Source organism: Cyprinus carpio, chromosome B20 (assembly GCF_018340385.1).
Source record: "Cyprinus carpio isolate SPL01 chromosome B20, ASM1834038v1, whole genome shotgun sequence".
Taxonomy (NCBI): Eukaryota; Metazoa; Chordata; class Actinopteri; order Cypriniformes; family Cyprinidae; genus Cyprinus; species Cyprinus carpio.
This window is the reverse complement of record NC_056616.1, coordinates 5,999,951-6,020,282: the sequence shown is the minus strand read 5'-3', so window position 1 is coordinate 6,020,282 and position 20,332 is coordinate 5,999,951. Positions and strand designations below refer to the sequence as shown.

General features: G+C 40.1%; 1 protein-coding gene and 1 non-coding gene across 2 annotated transcripts in view; both read left to right on the top strand.

The window, feature by feature from the left end:
• Positions 1-20,332, top strand: part of LOC109113217 (centrosomal protein of 128 kDa-like) — a 158,194-nt gene that overhangs the window by 97,637 nt on the left and 40,225 nt on the right. Inside the window, exon 18 of the mRNA XM_042747132.1 lies at positions 11,170-11,362. Coding sequence (XP_042603066.1) covers positions 11,170-11,362 — 193 coding nt within the window. The remainder of the gene's footprint in view (positions 1-11,169; positions 11,363-20,332) is intronic.
• On the top strand, positions 22-163 carry LOC122141146. Its single transcript, XR_006157571.1, has one exon. It is a non-coding gene; the product is annotated as a U4 spliceosomal RNA (small nuclear RNA).

Here is a 20,332-nt window from a genome sequence, read left to right as displayed (position 1 = left end):
TGGTAATTTCCAATGAATGTTTTTCTTTTGCAGAGGCAATATTGTAGCCTAAGAGGTTTATCCGGGGTGTGATCATTGCTGGTTTAAAAACTTTACGCAATACCCCGCCAGGATGACTTGATATACAGTCAACCTTGCCAATTTTTGCCAGCTTTGGGAGAAGTCGTGGCCTAGTGGTTAGAGAGTATGACTCCTAACCCTAAGGTTTTGGGTTCGGGTCTCGGGCCGGCAATACCATGACTGAGGTGCCCTTGAGCAAGACACTGAACCCCCAACTGCTCCCCGGGCACCGCAGCATAAATGGCTGCCCACTGCTCCGGGTGTGTGTGTGTGTGTGTGTGTGTGTGTGTTTGTGTGTGTGTGTGTGTGTGTGTGTGTGTGGTGTGTGTGTGTGTGTGTGTGTGTGTGTGTGTGTGTGTGTGTGTGTGTGTGTGTGTGTGTGTGTGTGTGTGTGTTCACTGCTGTGTGTGTGTTCACTGCTGTGTGTGTGCACTTTGGATGGGTTAAATGCAGAGCACAAATTCAAGTATGGGTCACCACACTTGGCTGCATGTCACGTCACTTTCACATTTTTTTTTTTCCCCACTTTCACTTTGAAGTTCCACTCACGCAGTTGTTAAATCAATGCTGTATTTGTTTGGTACACATGCATACCAAACTGAAAGACCTGAACCAAAAATTTTCAGTGCAAATACGTGTACTGTTACAAGGTGCAAAGCATCTGCTAAATGACTAAATGTAAATGTAATAAGCATAAACTCTATAACTGGCATTTATGACTACCAGTTATTATATCATGATGTGATGATGTGATGTTGTCAAAAGGAAGTTCCATAGACACACTCCTATTTCAGAAGGTTTTGCTTAACGTGAGCCACTTTTCCACCATCAGGCCGAATGGTTCTAAGAATGGTACAGAACGGTTACCCTTACTAAAAATATATGGGAAAATACTGCAAAATATAATGTTATATACAACATAATATATTTCCATATATTGGAAACTAGTGCTTATATTTTTCAATATAAAGCAATATATGCATTGACAGTATATATGGCTATATATTGATACATACAAAAATATATTTATATTTATATATATTAAATGAGGACAAAGATAAATCTAATTTTTATAATGTTTGATCCTTTATTGAGTATAGATTGCTCATAGATGTTCCCATTTAAATGTGAATATATGTCCACATGGTGAGCGTGATTTCACCAAGTATAACATTCCAATCAACCAATCAGGATTGGATATAACTTTTCAAGAAATATTTGTTTTAGGCTTACAATCAGGGTTAGGTGCTTCTACAGCCTTATTAATAAGTTATCATTTCCCACTGATTTTAGGAATAAATTATGGGTAGGGTTAGGTTTAGGGGTAGGGGTTGGGTTAAGTCTATATTTTTGGAAAATAATGTTGATCCAGGATAATCAAAAGATGTTGATCCAGGAACATCTCTTACTTGGCAAAATCACGGCGACCATGTACACACATATATGCTCACATTCACTGAATGAGTTAAAGCAGATTTCTAGTTCCCAGCATGCTTTGCTTCTGACTGATAGAGTAAAAATGTAAAAAAAAAAAAAAGAAATATATATTACCATATATGTGTGTATATACTGCGTGAGTAAATTTTGTGAACAAAATTATAAACGCAACACTTGTTTTTGCCCCCATTTTTCATGAGCTGAACTCAAAGAATTAAGACTTTTTCTATGTACACAAAAGGCCTATTTCTCTCAAAGAAATATTGTTCACAATTCTGTTTAAATCTGTGTTAGTGAGCACTTCTCCTTGGCCGAGATAATCCATCCACCTTACAGGTGTGGCATATCAAGATGCTGATTAGACAGCATGATTATTGCACAGGTGTGCCTTAGGCTGGCCACAATAAAATGCCACTCTAAAATGTCCAGTTTTATACATACAGCACAATGCCACAGATGTTGCAAGTTTTGAGGGAGTGTGCAATTGGCATGCTGACTGCAGGAATGTCCACCAGAGCTGTTGCCCGTGAATTGAATGTTCATATCTCTACTATAAGCCATCTCCAAAGTCGTTTCAGAGAATTTGGCAGTACATCCAGCCAGCCTCACAACCGCAAACCACGTGTAACCACACCAGCCCAGGACCTCCACATCCAGCATCTTCACCTCCAAGATCGTTTCAGACCAGCCACCCGAATAGCTGCTGCAACATTCAGTTTGCATAACCAAAGAATTTCTGAACAAACTGTTAGAAACCGTCTCAGGGAAGCTCATCTGCATGCTCGTCGTCCTCATCGGGGTCTCGACCTGACTGTAGTTCGTCGTCGTTGTTAAATCAATGCTGTATTTGTTTGGTACACATGCGTACCAAACCGAAAGACCTGAACCAAAGATTTTCATTGCAAATATGTGTACTGTTACACCCCTAATTATCAGAAATAATAACCTTGTTGTGCATTAATTTTTTAGTTGAAATAATCAAACAGGTGATACTAATCATCCTCATTTGTAAGTCATTTTGGAAAAAAAGCGAATGTTCAGTTAAAGGAAGCTCATCTGCATGCTCGTCATCCTCATCAGGGTCGCGACCTGACTGCAGTTCGTTGTCGTAACCGACTTGAAGGGGCAAATGCTCACATTCAATGGCGTTTGGCACTTAAGAGAGGTGTTCTCTTCACGGATGAATCCCAGTTTTCACTGTACAGGGCAGATGGCAGACAACATGTATGGCGTCGTGTGGGTGAGCAGTTTGCTGATGTCAACATTGTGGATCGAGTGGCCCATGGTGGCAGTTGGGTTATGGTATGGGCAGGCATATGTTATGGACAACATTCAATTCTTCGTCATCAGTTAGGAACCTAGTTGTGCTATTTGATAGTAATCTTTCCTTAGAAAGCCACGTTTCTAGCATTTGTAAAACTGCATTTTTCCATCTCAAAAATATATCTAAATTATGACCTATGCTCTCAATATCATATTCAGAAATGTTAATCCATGCGTTTATGACCTCAAGATTAGATTATTGTAATGCTTTATTGGGTGGTTTATCTGCAAGCTTAATAAACAAACTGGTTCAAAATGCAGCAGCTAGAGTTCTTACTAGAACCAGGAAGTATGACCATATTAGCCCGGTTCTGTCAACACTGCACTGGCTATCTATTAAACAGCGTATAGATTTTAAAATCTTGCTTATTACCTATAAAGCCCTGAATGGTTTAGCACCTCAGTATTTGAATGAGCTCTTGTTACATTATAGTCCTCCACGTCTGCTGTGTTCTCAAAACTCTGGCAATTTGATAATACCTAGAATATTAAAATCATCTGCAGGCGGCAGATCATTTTCCTATTTAGCACCCAAACTCTGGAATAACCTACCTAACATTGTTCGGGAGGCAGATACACTCTTGCAGTTTAAATCAAGATTAAAGACCCATCTCTTTAATCTGGTTTACACATAACACACTAATACGCTTCTAATATACAAATCCGTTAAATTATTTTTAGGCTGCATTAATTAGGTCAACCAGAACTGGGAATAATTCCCATAACACCCGATGTACTTTCTACATTGTTAGAAGAATGGCATCTACGCTAATATTAGTCTGTTTCTCTCTTATTCCGAAGTCACCGTAACTACCAGATCCAGTCTGTCTCCAGATCAGATGGCCACTGCAGTCACCCGGATCCAGTCTGTATCCAGATCAGATAGCCACTGCAGTCACCCGGATCCAGTCTGTATCCAGATCAGATGGTCACTGCAGTCACCTGGATCCAGTACATATCCCGACCAGATGGTGGATCAGCACCTAGAAAGGACCTCTACAGCCTTGAAAGACAGCGGAGACAAGCACAACTAGATGAGCCCCAGATACAGATCCCCTGTAGAGACCTTGTCTCAGACGACCACCGCGACAAGACCACAGGAACCAGTGCACAATGTGACTTTGCTGCAGCCTGGAATTGAACTGCTGGTTTCGTCTGGCCAGAGGAGAACTGGCCCCCCGACTGAGCCTGGTTTCTCCCAAGGTTTTTTCTCCATTCTGTCACCGATGAAGTTTTGGTTCCTTGCTGCTGTCGCCTCTGGCTTGCTTAGTTGGGGACACTTCATTTCCAGCGATATTTTTGACTTGATTGCAAAGATACTATTTAAACTGAACTGAGCGGGATGATGACATCACTGAATTCAATGATGAATTGCCTTTAACTGAAAAATTAGTGTTTACTATTGTCATTTTGCATTATTGACACACTATTTTCCTAATTAAATGTTGTTCAGTTGCTTTGACATGATCTGTATTGTTAAAAGCGCTATATAAATAAAGGTGACTTGACTTGACAACGGACACAGGTGCATTTTATTGATGCCATTTTGAATGCACAGAGATATCGTGACGAGATCCTGAGGCCCATTGTTTTGCCTTCCATCCAAGACCATCACCTTATGTTGCAGCATGATAATGCACGGCCCCATGTTGCAAGGATCTGTACACAATTCCTGGAAGCTGAAAACATCCCAGTTCTTGCATGGCCAGCATACTCACCGGACATGTCATGTCATCTTGAGCATGTTTGGGATGCTCTGGATCGGCGTATACGACAGCGTGTTCCAGTTCCTGCCAATATCCAGCAATTTCGCACAGCCATTGAAGAGGAGTGGACCAATATTCCACAGGCCACAATCAACAACCTGGTCAACTCTATGCGAAGGAGATGTTGCACTGCGTGAGGCAAATGGTGGTCACACCAGATACTGACTGGTTTTCAGAAACCCCCCTGCACCCCCACACCTCCCAATACAGTAAAACTGCACATTTTAGAGTGGCCATTTATTGTGGTCAGCTATAGGCACACCTGTGCAATAATCATGTTGTCTAATCAGCATCTTGATATGCCACACCTGTGAGGTTGATGGAATATCTCGGCAAAGGAGAATTGCTCACTAACACAGATTTAGACAGATTTGTGAACAATATTTGAGAGAAATAGGCCTTTTGTGTACATAGAAAAAGTCTTAGATCTTGGAGTTCAGCTCATGAAAAATGGGGGCAAAAACAAAAGTGTTGCGTTTATAATTTTGTTCAGTGTATATGTTCAATATATTTTTTACATATGCAGAACCATATCTTATGTATATATTATGAAGTGTATTGCTGAATATAAAATTACATATACAGGTGCTGGTCATATAATTAGAATATCATCAAAAAGTTGATTTATTTCACTAATTCCATTCAAAAAGTGAAACTTGTATATTATATGAATTCATTACACACAGACTGATATTTCAAATGTTTATTTCTTTTAATTTTGATGATTATAACTGACAACTAAGGAAAATCCCAAATTCAGCATCTTAGAAAATTAGAATATTGTGAAAAGGTTCAATATTGAAGACACCTGGTGCCACACTCTAATCAGCTAATTAACTCAAAACATCTCGTTAACTCATTAACTCAAAAGGCCTTTAAATGGTCTCTCAGTCTAGTTCTGTAGGCAATACAATCATGGGGAAGACTGCTGACTTGACTGTTGTCCAAAAGACATCCACTGACACCTTGCACAAGGAGGGCAAGACACAAAAGGTCATTGCAAAAGAGGCTGGCTGTTCACAGAGCTCTGTGTCCATGCACATTAATAGAGAGGCGAAGGGAAGGAAAAGATGTGGTAGAAAAAAGTGTACAAGCCTCTGGCTTGCTTAGTTGGGGACACTTCATTTACAGCGTGTTAGTTGATTTTATTGCAAATTATTGCACAGATACTATTTAAACTGAACTGAGCTGCATGATGACATCACTGAATTCAATGATGAACTGCCTTTAACTGTCATTTTGCATTATTGACACACTGTTTTCCTAATTAATGTTGTTCGGTTGCTTTGACACAATCTTTTTTTGTTTAAAGCGCTATATAAATAAAGATGACTTGACTTGACTTTACAAGCAATAGGGATAACCGCACCCTGGAGAGGATTGTCAAACAAAACCCATTTAAAATGTGGGGGAGATTCACAAAGAGTGGACTGCAACTGGAGTCAGTGCTTCAAGAACCACTACACACAGACATATGCAAGACATGGGTTTCAGTTGTCGCATTCCTTGTGTCAAGCCACTCTTGAACAACAGACAGCGTCAGAAGCGTCTCACTTCAAAAAGGACTGGACTGCTGCTGAGTGGTCCAAAGTTATGTTCTCTGATGAAAGTAAATTTTGCATTTCCTTTGGAAATCAGGGTCCCAGAGTCTGAAGGAAGAGAGGAGAGGCACACAATCCACGTTGCTTGAGCTCCAGTGTAAAGCTTCCACCGTCAGTGATGGTTTGGGGTGCCATGTCATCTGCCTGTTTTTGTCCACTGTGTTTTCTGAGGTCCAAGGTCAACGCAGCCGTATACCAGGAAGTTTTAGAGCACTTCATGTCTCCTGCTGCTGACCAACTTTATGGAGATGCAGATTTCCCTGTTCTTAATTGGCCAGCAAACTCGCCTGACCTTAACCCCATAGAAAATCTATGGGGTATTGTGAAGAGGAAGATGCGATATGCCAGACCCAAGAATGCAGAAGAGCTGACGGCCACTATCAGAGCAACCTGGGCTCTCATAACACCTGAGCAGTGCCACAGACTGATTGACTCCATGCCACGCCGCATTGCTGCAGTAATTCAGGCAAAAGGAGCCCCAACTAAGTATTGAGTGCTGTACATGCTCATACTTTTCTTGTTCATACTTTTCAGTTGGCCAAGATTTCTAAAAATCCTTTCTTTGTATTGGTCTTAAGTAATATTCTAATTTTCTGAGAAACTAAATTTGGGATTTTCCTTAGTTGTCAGTTATAATCATCAAAATTAAAAGAAATAAACATTTGAAATATATCAGTCTGTGTGTAATGAATTAATATAATATACAAGTTTAACTTTTTGAATGGAATTAGTGAAATAAATAAACTTTTTGATGATATTCTAATTATATGACCAGCACCTGTATTGTGATTTATAAGTAAATTTAGTGTCACATATTTTTCAATATATGAAAGCGTCAGTTCCTTATGTGTTATTCAATATATTGTAATATATTTACACAATATATTATTTTGCATAATTTCTAATATACTGTTATGTCATTTAATATATTGATCATTCATTTATTTGGAAATATATTTACTTTGCGTAAGGGTACAGTTATATTTCCACCTAAGCTTGGTTCAGTATGGCAAAAATTACAACCTGCTCTCAGCCCGGAATTCTACTTTGCTGGGAAAATGCGTGTAGTGACATCGCCCTTCACGATTGGTCACTTGTTTGTTGTCTAGTTTCTGTCTGTTGCTCACCAAGTACACTTTTTGAGCGAAGTAAAATATGTGATCATCCTCCATTATGCGGTAGCTTTTTACATCTCATACTGTATGTAAACACTTGCGTTACCAAGGCAACAGCTGATGCATTTGTATTACAAGCTCTGTTATAAAACCTGGGGCCCTATTTTAATGATCTAAGCGCATGGTCTAAAGCGCACTGTACAGGTGCACTCAGGGCATGTCCAGGGACGGACTGGGGCTAAAAAACGGCCCTGGACTTTGACTAGGCCCGGCCCAAAGCAATCGGCGCGCGGAAACGCGACAACAACAACAATAACGCCTGGTATGAGTGTCACAAGACTTTAATTGTGGCTCATGATACTATACCATCCAAATTATAGCAATAGCACTGATGTTGACTAGATGTTGAGCTGGAGTGGGTGTCTTTCTCTGCTCTTGGTCTAAGCTCAACCTGAATAAACAAATTCTGGAATGGATTTAAAAAAAAAAAAAAAAAAAAAAGGTTTTATTCCAAGATAGCATGGAATATATTATATAATATGCTGTTATAACAGCGTATTATACAATCTATTCCATGCTGTCTTAAAATGAATTTATTACTTAATAATCTTAATTAATTTATGCAGTAATTAATCTTACTGCACAAATAATAATACCACATCTAAATGAAAATACACCATTACAAATGTAACTTCTGTATTCAAAATCTTCAAAGTTTGTAAGCATTAACTGTAACGTTACCAACATTTTTAAAAGTAAAAGCACAAAACATATTTCTTAATATTAGCTACTGCATGTGGCATTTTACAGCTAAAATGTTGAAGTTTAGCTGTTTTAACTACTGTAATCATTAAAAATGTAGCAACCTGAAGATCACTTCCTAACATCACTCCTAGCAAGTAACTCTCTTTCTCCTCTCATGTTCCATACTTACTTGCCCTGGATCTGCCTGTGGAACCAGCTCATCTTTTTCTGTCCCTCATCATCATCACTGGGGGCATGTTGCTGCATAGCTGTCTGGCTCACTTCTTCACTGCTGCTAATATTTAACTGCGAGGTGCTGCTGCTAAATATTTCAGTTAGTTTGCGACATTTAGCGGCTTCAATATCTAAATTCCGCATTTTTTTTTCTCTCGCCTTCTGAGCCCCACCCTTTTCTTTCCATTTTTTTACCCGCGGCTGCGTTATGCATATTGTTTGTTTGTTTCTATGCTTCTTCTATCTAACGTCTAACTTAAAGGTGCATTGCTGCCACCTACAGTACTGGAGTGTGAAACAGATTAGTGGGGGAAAAAAACAGGTGATGACTGCGTGCGTGGCGGGTGGTGGGCCGGCCCGCCGGCCGTCCTGGAGTACCGGCCGTTCTGTGATTCTCCAGATCACACAGATGGCCAGTCCGCCCCTGGGCATGTCCGAATCCACTTTTGCTAGTTTAAAGGTGCCATGTGTCATGTCTGGCAAAAAAATCAAGTCATACTCCACATTCCATACCAGATGGGGGCAGTATGCCTCAATAAAGTGAATTGGTCTACTCTAGAGTGACAAACGAGAAACGGCATAGTCTCTATGCTCCGGCCCTACATTCACAACAACCCTAGAGCCATAGCCGAAGCCTAAGAGGATGTTTTGCCTCCAGAGGAACGTTGGGTGATGTCAAGTGATTTTGAAACATGACATCTTCAAGCTACTCCCCTTCACCTTTACCAGTGAATTTGTTCATATTCGTTTTGTTCATATTACATTTTGAGTTGTATATACACATTATTTGAATTAAATTAATTTGACAGACAGCATTCTGTCAACATCATTGGTCAAAATCAGACAGCTGATGTTGACCAAGCTAGCGCCAACCAACGTAACCAGAGCTGCCAACTCTCAAGCATTCACCGTGAGACACACGCAATTGACTCTTTTCACACGCTTTCACGCCACACATCAATTTTTCTCACGCACAGAAAAACCACGAAACAAAGAGGACACGGAGACTGCCCGCGGACATGCTGCATGCCTGATGTTAATTTAGCAGCATTTATAAAGTTTGATTTTCATTATCAAAAACTTGACCGCTCTGAATATAGTGAGTGAGTGCGCGCGCGGCCGGGGCTCTCTCTCTCTCTCTCTCTCTCTCTCTCTCTCTCTCTCTCTCTCTCTCTCTCTCTCTCTCTCTCTCTCTCTCTCGGGGGCATTATCATCGAAGACATTTCAAGCTTCTTAGGTAATGTTACATTTTAGCATCAGCTTGGTAGAGACGGGCTTTGGTAGATAACAGGTGAAAACCGGATCGGATCTGTGGGTAAGTTATAGCTAGCTAATTATCAAACGCAGCTACGGTTAGCCATCGCTAACATTAGCACGTTAATCGAACAGCCTTCGATACATTTCTATGTTATAACTTCCCAAAAAAAATACGCAAACATATAAAACAAACTTCTAACGAAATACTAACAGCATCTTACTTACCAATCCAAAAGAAATGTTGCAAGTTCGGAGTCGAACCTCATTTCTTTCAAGTCCATCAGTTGTCTCCAGCGATGGAAAGCAGTGCCGATGTTTACTCTGGTTCGGCTCCTTTTCTTATCGGATTTGATTTGTGATTCCGAGCGCGGTTGTTTCCCTGTAGTGGGTGGTGGTGGTAGGTGTCTCTTGCCAAGGGCTTCAGCCATCCTTCCGCTCTCTTCCCTGAACTGAAATGAAGTAGTGGGCTGTACTTTCCACACGATTGACATCAGGTTGAAGTACGCCCACAAGCCGTGCAAGTTATTCGTGTATTGCAGGTTGGCTGGTGGTTATGTTGCCCGCATACCGCCTCCCATGGCCGAAACTGGTATTACGACACCTGTCGGGCCGTGGCTAGTAATGCTAATGCTAATTAAGGTAGATATCTCTGCAGCACTATAACTTGACATTTTTTTAATGACATCATCGCCCTTATTTCTTCTCATTCTTTTGATGCGTGTAGGTCATTTTTTGGATATTTTTACCTCAATTTTTACACATGGCACCTTTAACAGCAGGAAAACGTTTGGCGCGCCCTGCCGCATGGTCAAAATGAGTTGTCCCTATTCTCTTAATGAGAAATGGGTGTTTTTTGGGCGCAACGTGCAATAAACCAATCATAGTGTCATATCCCATTCCCTTTAAGAGCCAGTTACGCTCGTGCCATGACGGATTTTCTATTTACATAGCGGAATTTCCAAGCGCAAAGACAGAACGCGTCTCCAGAGAGGAGCTGCCCGTGCTCATAGCTTAATTCTGATACATGCGATGACTATCCATTATGACATGTAGGCATTTTTATATTTATGTAGCCTACACAATAATATTATTTTACATTGTAATCCTTAAACTTTTCATATTTGGCAAGTTTGTTTGCTGCTGTGCGTCCCTGTGTGTTTAATGAGCAGTGTGTATGTGCGGTGGACCCGCCTATAATAACGCACTCCTTAAAAACAAAGAAAAAATTTTGCGCATTATTTTATATTAGTTTTTAGTTGGTGTTTTTTGGGGTCTATTTTCAGTTCCTCAAAATAGCAACGCGCCAACAATGCGCCTGAACACACCTCTTTTTAAGACCAGCACGCCCATGGGCACGCAAATGCATTTGCTATTTAAACAATGCGGCGCGTGACGGGGAAATGAGAACTGCGTCGGGCTGAAACTAGCAAAAACACTTGAGCTGCGCCTTGCGCTGCATTGTGCCGGGTGTGTGATAGGGCCCTGCAGTGGAAAATTAAACCATGTCCAGACTGGCTGGGCAGAATCGTGGCAATGGTTTGGTCCTATGGCAGAAAAGTGGCTAATACAGTTGTATGTATTATTGTGATACAGATGTGCATACTGATTGTCCCTATGTCTTTGCGTGTTCAGACAAAGCTCCAGTGGCTGTGTGAGGAGGTGCGTGAGCGGGAGTACAGAGAGAGGAAACTGAGGAGGACACTGCAGCAGGACAAGGAGCAGATGAAAGCACTGAAGCAAAGCAAGGACTCAGAACTGCAAAGCCTCCTGGACCGCATTACCCTGCAGGATCGACTCCTCAAAGACATCCAGTCAGAGAAGAGAGGTACTAACTCACCTCAGAGAAAGGTGATTACTAGATCAGATTTTATGGGGCCTGACACTTAAGTACAGGTAATGATGTGAAGTCGTATCCAATTTTTCTACTGCATATACTGTATAAAATGAGTATATTTACTGGCTGACTTCTGTTATAGCTGACTTTTATTGTAGTTTAGAATTTGCTAATCACAGGTACAAAACATGACCTTGTTAAAATGTCCATCACACCAATCAGTTATTTTTTTTGGATTTATCAAACCAATTCACAAAGCACTTTTGACCTTATGAAAATGCACCATTGTAATCATACTTTAAAGACAGTTTAAATTACAGTCAAAATACTGTTGTTGTTACTACTGGAAATTATTTGAATAAAAAATTGTTAATTAAAATATTAATGTAAACTATTTGATTTCTCCTTTAATATTTTAAATCTGTTTTCCCTTTTTTTCATGACAGTGGTGACTAATACAATGTCACCATAGTATTATTGATGTAATAATGTCAAATTGTCAAAACCGTAGCAGATTTGAGGATTATCATGGTAAATTCTTATAAAGTCAGTGTTACACACGAGTTGCATCCAAACAAGACAATATAGAATGAAACAACCCAATTTCAAAGAATCGTTTTTCTAAAACATGACACAAAATTGACATTTGTTTATAATGGTTCAGAAAAAAAAAAAAAAAAAAAATTCTGTGATGCTTGTATATTCCCTGCTGGACATTGTTAGTAGACTCCTTTTTCTGGTGGCTTTTAACCCAAAGTATACTTTGGCCATCCACATCCTGCTACAGTCCGCATGCTGTCCGCGTGATATAATTTTGTCATCAGATGTGTCCTTGGGGTTTCGCGCACACCTTCTGTGTGCAGCGGACTGTGTACAACAGTGCAGGTGCGAGGTGAATGTTGAGACAGAACAAGTCCACTAGGTGGTACTGTGCATGTCAACTGTCATCCACAGTTGAATATACTTTGAAATTTGCATCGGACATGGCTGTGCGCGACACTGAACAAAATGCAGAAAAAGAATTATACTCTGCCGTTTATCCCCAGAACAGCTGAGAACTCTGAATTGCTCCCTCTTGAGCACCAGTTGAAACATCAAGTTCTTCTATCTTCTATGTTTGATGGAATTTTTGCTTAAACTGGTCATGCTTCACACTAGTAATTGCCCTAAAAACCTGACAAATTATGTTAACTTAAACCATTTGTGGAAACCGATTGCCTTAAACCATTTAAGTTTTAAAACTAACAGTTGTGAGTACTCTGAACTTAATTCAGTTGAGTTCACTAAAAGAAGATATACATTCCAGTTAAGTAATTAAGTGATTAACTGAGTGATAATTGAGCATTAGTGATAATCAGTTGCTGTTAACAAACAGAATCACTGAAGAAACACAAGAACTACAACTGACTTCAGCCACAGCATCAGGCTGCATTTACACTGCAGGTCTTGTTGCCCAAATCCGATTGTCTGAATATATCCGATTTTTTTGACGACCCGCTTACATCATCTTTTAAAAGTGACCCGTATTCGATTTTTGCATTTACACTATACACTGCTGAAGCTACCAAACATAGACGTTCTGACCCGGAAAAGGAAGTAAAACAGCACTAAATACAATGGATGCAGATGCAAATAAAATTATACAGTGTTTTGCTTTCCACAATATTTTGAAAAGTCAACAAAAAAATCAGCAAAACATTGGTCTCGTACAGCGGAGAAAAAAGAGGAAACCTCCACATTGCTCCACTGTGTGTATCCTTCGTCCTCCATCGCGCCTATAATAAGTCATGTGATCTCAGTTGGTGGTGTCCACCTGAGTTGACATCACTTTGTTAATGACGTACGACTCGCATTTACTGGGGAATATCTGATTTGTCTGCTTACATGGCACACACAAATGCACGTATCCGATTTATTACCACATATGGATGAGGCCTGAATCCGATCTGAGAAAATCGGAATCCATGCGTTTTTTTCCTGCTTACACGTTCACCGGTCATATCCGATCTGTGCCACATGAGAGGAAAAAAATCAGAATTGGGTCACTTGAACCATGCAGTGTAAATGGGGCCTTAGATGAAATCAACTGAAATAAAATACATTAAATCTCTCAAGATCTGATGAAACAACTCCACAAACAGCAACACCAGCTCCACTTATTAATAACTAGACTGACGTTATTTCTTTCAGACGTCTACAGAAGATCTTATTGAGAATTAACTAAGGTTTAGATTTTAATTTTAATTAAGTTTCATTCGAAGTAACCATGTTAAAGATCAGTGTTTACTTTAGTTGGGCTCTTGACCCTTGACTTCTGTCTTAGTTTCTTTTCTGGATGTTGTAACCATGTGTTCCTGAAACATATTTGTTATAACACAAAAGCCCAGAGAAAATGTGATCAGTAGTTGGTTGTAGTATATTTATGATGACAATCATCAATTAGTGAACTGATTTAATTCGGAGTCTAATCTCCAGTTAAACGGATGTTGTATTGATTATAGTAAAAATGATTCTGAGAGCTACTGGTTCTGTGGCAGTCAGTTAATATAAAAGATTTTCCAAACAGTTTGTGCACAAGAAGTTTTCATCTATGGTATCAGTCAGACGCACACAGACATCAAGAATCAGCATATGTGAGATCATGTGACCCTTCGACGGCGACGCACACACGGTCCTGCGCAACAGTATGTTTAGAAACACATGGTTACAACAGCCAGAGGGGGAAAAAAAACAAAAAAAAAGGACAGAGGTCAAGGATCAAGAGCCCAACTAAAGCAAACACTGATCTCTAACATGGTTACTTCAAAATGAAACAATAAATCAACATCTAAACCTTAGTTAATTCTCAGTAAGATCTTCTGTGGACGTCTGACAGAAATAGAGTCAGTCTGGTTATTAATATGTGGAGCTGGAGATGCTGTAATCATTTGTAGTTCTTGTGTTTCTCTATTTTTCAGTGATTCTGTTTGTTAACAGCAGCTGTTCATCACTAATGCTCAATCAGCACTTAATTAATTACTTAATTGCTTAATTGCAAAGTTTTAAAACTTACATGGTTTAAGGCAAGGCAATCCGTTTACTCAAACGGTTTGAGTTGCGTGACTTGGGGTTTACAGTGTAGAAACAGGATCAGAAAAGATTGCAGTCACTGATCTTATGCTAATATTTGCTGCTGTCCCAATAGCTTTGTCTTTGACAACACTAGCCAGATCTCTCCCTTTGTTTGACTTGTTTCTGAAAAAAAAAATAATAATAATAAACCTGCTTAAATACTACAAACCAATACTGTTTTCAAGTGTAGTAATAAAGGCAGAAATCTTCAAATCTCAAATGTTTGTTCTGGTATTGGAGTCATCATCTATCATCCCAACAGTTGACATTTAAAAAGGACAGTTTACCAAATATTCTCTCTTCAAAAAAAATTTTCACAGAATGTTTTGCGTCTTACTGTGCTTAAACTGTCAAAGACACACAAGGTTTTGTCAAAAACACACAGCGTTCACACAAACACAGTCGGTTATGTCAGTGAACTGTGTAATAAAGTGACATTGGCGTAATATGGAGTAGCTACTGCTGTTTTTTCTGTTAATATGAATTAAACAAAAAGAAAAAAAAGAAAAAAGAAAATCGCTCCCTGCTCTTGACTGAATAACTTTATTAGCTTTACTAAGAATACATTTCTTACTTGTATGCTGCTGTTAAATGACCTGGTGAGGAGATAAACATCCAGGAATTTGTGTTTTTTGTTTATGTCTCTGGAACTCTAAGGGCTAGAATGAAAATTTCACTGAATCGTTGAGTTAAGCCATACATAATATATATGTGTTCCTGTGGCTCAGTGGTAGAGCATTGCGTTAGCAGCGCAAAATATTGTGGCTTCGATTCCCAGGGGAACAGATGTTAGCCAAAAAAAAATGTTAGCCTGAATGCACTGTAAATCGCTTTGAATAAAAGCATCCGCTAAATGCATAAATGTAAATATGTCTGATTTCATTTCTGGCTTTGCCAAACCACTACCTGCAAATTAAAGGAGGTATAAGTGATTTTAGGCGCACATATCCTGGCTTAGCTTACAAAAAAACCTTGACCAGGAGTGAAGTCCAAACAGAGAGTGCTCACTTACAAAGCCTGCAAGTCACAAATGTGCTTGAGAAAAGATAGAGCCATTAACAGAACCACTTTAAAAGTCAGAATCCTAATGAGAGCTGACTTCCAGCCTTCAAAAGGAGGCCTAGAAAGATCTTCTAGGACAAAATAGAGATCCCAAGAAGGAACGGAAGTGGGACAGTAAGGTCTTAGCCATCTTATCCCCACATAAAGTTGGAGACGTAGAAATGTTACCAAAATGTTTTAGGGTTTGAATCTCTCGGTTTAATAAACTACAGATCCCATAATTAATTCACTAGAACTTGTTTTTTTGCCCCAAATTCTCACTGGCGCCTCTTTCCCAGATACATAGGCATTTTAAAGTGCAATTTTTAACCATTTCACTTCTAATCCGTATTATCATGTTTACTGGAATATAAATAAAACTATGAATTGCAATTCACATGAAATAGATAATTTGGTAATACTTTTACACTGACGTTACCTTCTGATTTTCTATGGTAAATGCCTATTATTGCATTCATACACTCTTAAAAAATGGTGCTATATAGCACTAAAAGCGGTTCTTTGGCTCGTAATCATAGGGAAACCACTTTTAGTGCTATTTAGCACCTATTTTTACAGGTGCTTTATAGGTACAAATGGTGCTATGTAGAACCATTAGAGGTGTCATATAGCAGTGGTTCCCAACCACGTTCCTGGAGGCCCCCCAACACTGCATGTTTTCCATGTCAACTGAATCAAACACACCTGATTCAGATCATCATCTCATTAGTAGAGACTCCAAGACCTGAATTGGGTGTGTCAGAGAAAGGAGAGGTTCAAAATGTGCAGTGTTGGGGGGCCTCCAGGAACGTGGTTGGGAACCACTGTCATATATGACTACCATAGATGAGCCAATATGCTTCTAAATGGCACTTTTACTTAAGATGAATGATAACTAATAATTTCTTACCAAATTGCAGCTTTAAAGGTTCAAATTCCTGTACTAAATGCTTACTGAGAAACAAAATACACCCCATTTTCAAAACCTTTTAATTTATTTCTATCAGCAGCAAATAGAATGAGTGCTGACAAGCCAGGGAATATACATATACAGCATCACAATATATGCAGAGTTGTTGTTTTATACACATAAAAAATAATGCAACAAGCTTGAGATAAGTACATTTTTGAAGAAGAGAGAGTCCTGGTGAATAACTCCTTAAGAGCATTATCGTTGCCTATTGTACTGGAAGTCAAATTAAACTTACATAGGAATGGGTCTGAAACTTGAGGGAAAAAAACTTGTGGATAATTCAACACCAGAGCTTTAACCCTTTACTGATTTTACTTTTATATGGTATGTGTAAATGAGTTACAGAGACATTTTATTGTTTAGTGTGTGTTCATCAAATAAAAAAAGTTTGTGTTTGTCTGTTTGTGTGGGTGTGTATATACACTGAACAAAATTATAAACGCAACACTTTTGTTTTTGCCCCCATTTTTCATGAGCTGAACTCAAAGTTTTAATACTTTTTCTATATACACAAAAGGCCTATTTCTCTCAAATATTGTTCACAAATCTGTCTAAATCTGTGTTAGTGAGCACTTCTCCTTTGCCGAGATATTCCATCCACCTCACAGGTGTGGCATATCAAGATGCTGATTAGACAGAATGATTATTGCACAGGTGTGCCTTAGGCTGGCCACAATAAAAAGCCACTCTAAAATGTGCAGTTTTATCACACAGCACAATGCCACAGATGCTGCAATTTTTGAGGAAGCATACAATTGGCATGCTGACTGCAGGAATGTCCACCAGAGCTGTTGCCCGTGATTTGAATGTTCATTTCTCTACCATAAGCCGTCTCCAAAGACATTTCAGAGAATTTGGCAGTACATCCAACCGGCCTCACAACCGCAGACCACATGTAACCACACCAGCCCAGGACCTCCACATCCAGCATCTTTACCTCCAAGATCGTCTGAGACCAGCCACCCGGACAGCTGCTGCAACAATCGGTTCGCATAACCAAAGAATTTCTGCACAAACTGTTAGAAACCATCTCAGGGAAGCTCATCTGCATGCTTGTCATCCTCATCGGGGTCTCGACCTGACTGCAGTTCGTCATGGTAACCGACTCGAGTGGGCAAATGCTCACATTCAATGGCGTCTGGCACTTTGGAGAGGTGTTCTCTTCACGGATGACTCCCGGTTTTCTCTGTAGAGGGCAGATGGCACACAGCATATATGGCGTCATGTGGGTGAGCGGTTTGCTGATGTCAAAGTTTTGGATCGAGTGGCCCATGGTGGCGGTGGGGTTATGGTATGGTCAGGCATATGTTATTGGCAACGAACACAGGTGCATTTTATTGATGGCATTTTGAATGCACAGAGATACTGTAACGAGATCCTGAGGCCCATTGTTGTGCCATTCATCCACGACCATCACCTCATGTTGCAGCATGATAATGCACGGCCCCATGTTGCAAGGATCTGTACACAATTCCTGGAAGCTGAAAACATCCCAGTTCTTGCATGGCAAACATACCACAAACATACTCACCGTACATGTCACCCATTGAGCATGTTTGGGATGCTCTGGATCAGCGTATACAACAGCGTGTTCCAGTTCCTGCCAATATCCAGCAACTTCTCACAGCCATTGAAGAGGCCACAATCAACAACCTGATCAACTCTATGCGAAGGAGATGTGTTGCACAGCATGAGGCAAATGGTGGTCATCCAAGATACTGACTGGTTTTCCGACCCCCCGGACCCTTCAATACTGTAAAACTGCACATTTTAGAGTGGCCTTTTATTGTGGCCAGCCTAAGGCACACCTGTGCAATAATCATGCTGTCTAATCAGCATCTTGATATGCCACATCTGTGAGGTGGGTGGATTATCTCGGCAAGGAGAAGTGCTCACTAACGCAGATTTAGACAGATTTGTGAGTTCAGCTGATGAAAAATGGGGGCAAAGACAAAAGTGTTGCGTTTATAATTTTGTTCAGTGTACATATATATATATATATATATATATATATATATATATATATATATATATATATATATATATATGTCACTTCTATTGTCACATCACCACAGCACATGTGCCTTGGTGAATATGCTAAAGTGCAACAGAATATACATGAACTGGATACACAAAATGTCATGTATATGCATTGGATGGTATCCAGTGGTAGCATGTAGATTATTGTATTAAATGCAGTGTGTATGTGTAGTCCAGTGTTGAACTGTTGGAGTTAAAGTTCAGTGTGTGGCATACCATATTGTGGGAGTATGCTGTAGGGTGCTGTAGGGTGTATTAGTTTTGACTGTTCATTAGTCTGATAGCCTGAGGGAAAAAGCTATCCCTCAGTCAGCTAGTGCGGGATCGGATGCTGCGGAGACGTCTTCCTGAGGGCAGCAGAGAGAGCAGTGTGTGGGACGGGTGGTTGGAGTCACTGATGATCCTCCGGGCTTTCCTTATATACCGCTGTGTGGCTGTACAGTCATGTGTGTACAGGGAGTACAGGAGTGGGCTGAGGACACAGCCCTGAGGAGCACCGGTGTTGAGGGTCAGCGGGGATGAAGTGTTGTTGCCCATTCTGACCACCTGACTTCTGCCTAGGAAGTCCAGGATCCAGCTGCACAGAGATCTGTTTAGTTCCAGAGTCTGGAGTTTTGCAACAAGTGTGGCAGGCACTATGGCGTTAAATGCTGAGTTGTAGTCCACAAACAGCATTCTCACATAGGTGTTCTTATTTTCCAGGTGGGAGAAAGCAGTGTGTAGGGTGAAAGCAATAGCATCGTCTGTAGAATGGTTGCTAAGATATGCAAATTGTAGCGGATCCAGTGAGGCAGGCAGCGCAGAGCAGATGTAGTCTCTGATGAGTCTCTCAAAACACTTGCTGAAGATGGGTGTAAGAGCAATGGGCATCCAGTCATTCAAGAATGTGATTTTATTTTTCTTTGGTATGGGCACAATGGTTGATTTTTTTTTAAGTATGAGGGAACCACAGACAGAGAGAGGGAGAGGTTGAAAATGTCTGTGAAAATGAATGGAATGCGCACGCTCGGAGCACACGGCCTGGGATGCCATCAGGACCCGCAGCCTTGCGGATATTCACCCGACGGAAGGATCGGGTTACATCCACAACAGAGACTGAGAGTGCACTCACCTCTTCTGCAGCAGCCGGGGGAGTGCTCTCTGTGTGGGTAGTTTTGTGAGCCTCGAAACAAGCATAAAAGTTATTAAGCTCATCCGGTAGAGAGGCGGCAATGTTCACAGTAGATGGTTTATTCCCTTTAAAATCTGTGATATTATTGATGCCCTGCCATATGCTTCTTGCATCGTTGGTGTTAAATTGTTCTTCAACTTTGTTTTTATATTGTCTTTTTGCGGTTTTGATGGATTTCCTGAGATCGTAACTGGCTTGTTTGTGATCATCAGCATTTCTGGATTTAAAAGCAGATGTCCGCGCTGACAAGGCTGCTCTAACTTCGCTATTAATCCATGGTTTTTGGTTGGGGTAGATGCGGATTGTTTTTGTCGGCAACAGTGTTGGGTGTAACTGTAATTAAATTACTATTGGCGTTACTGTAATTAAATAACTTATCCACTGAAAAAGTAAAGTAAGTAATTACTACTCATTTTTAGGTAATTTAATTACAGTTACTTAAAGTATTTGCATTACATACAGTAAATTTTTTCAACAGTTCTAAAATCAATATTGAATTTGAAATCTAAATTTACCGTCTAAAGATAAAATTGAATGCAGCATCTTTAACCCTCTGCACGCCAGCGTGTTCATTTTTTAGTTTTTCCTGATTCACAGAGAAACCTTAAATACTCAGATACAGATA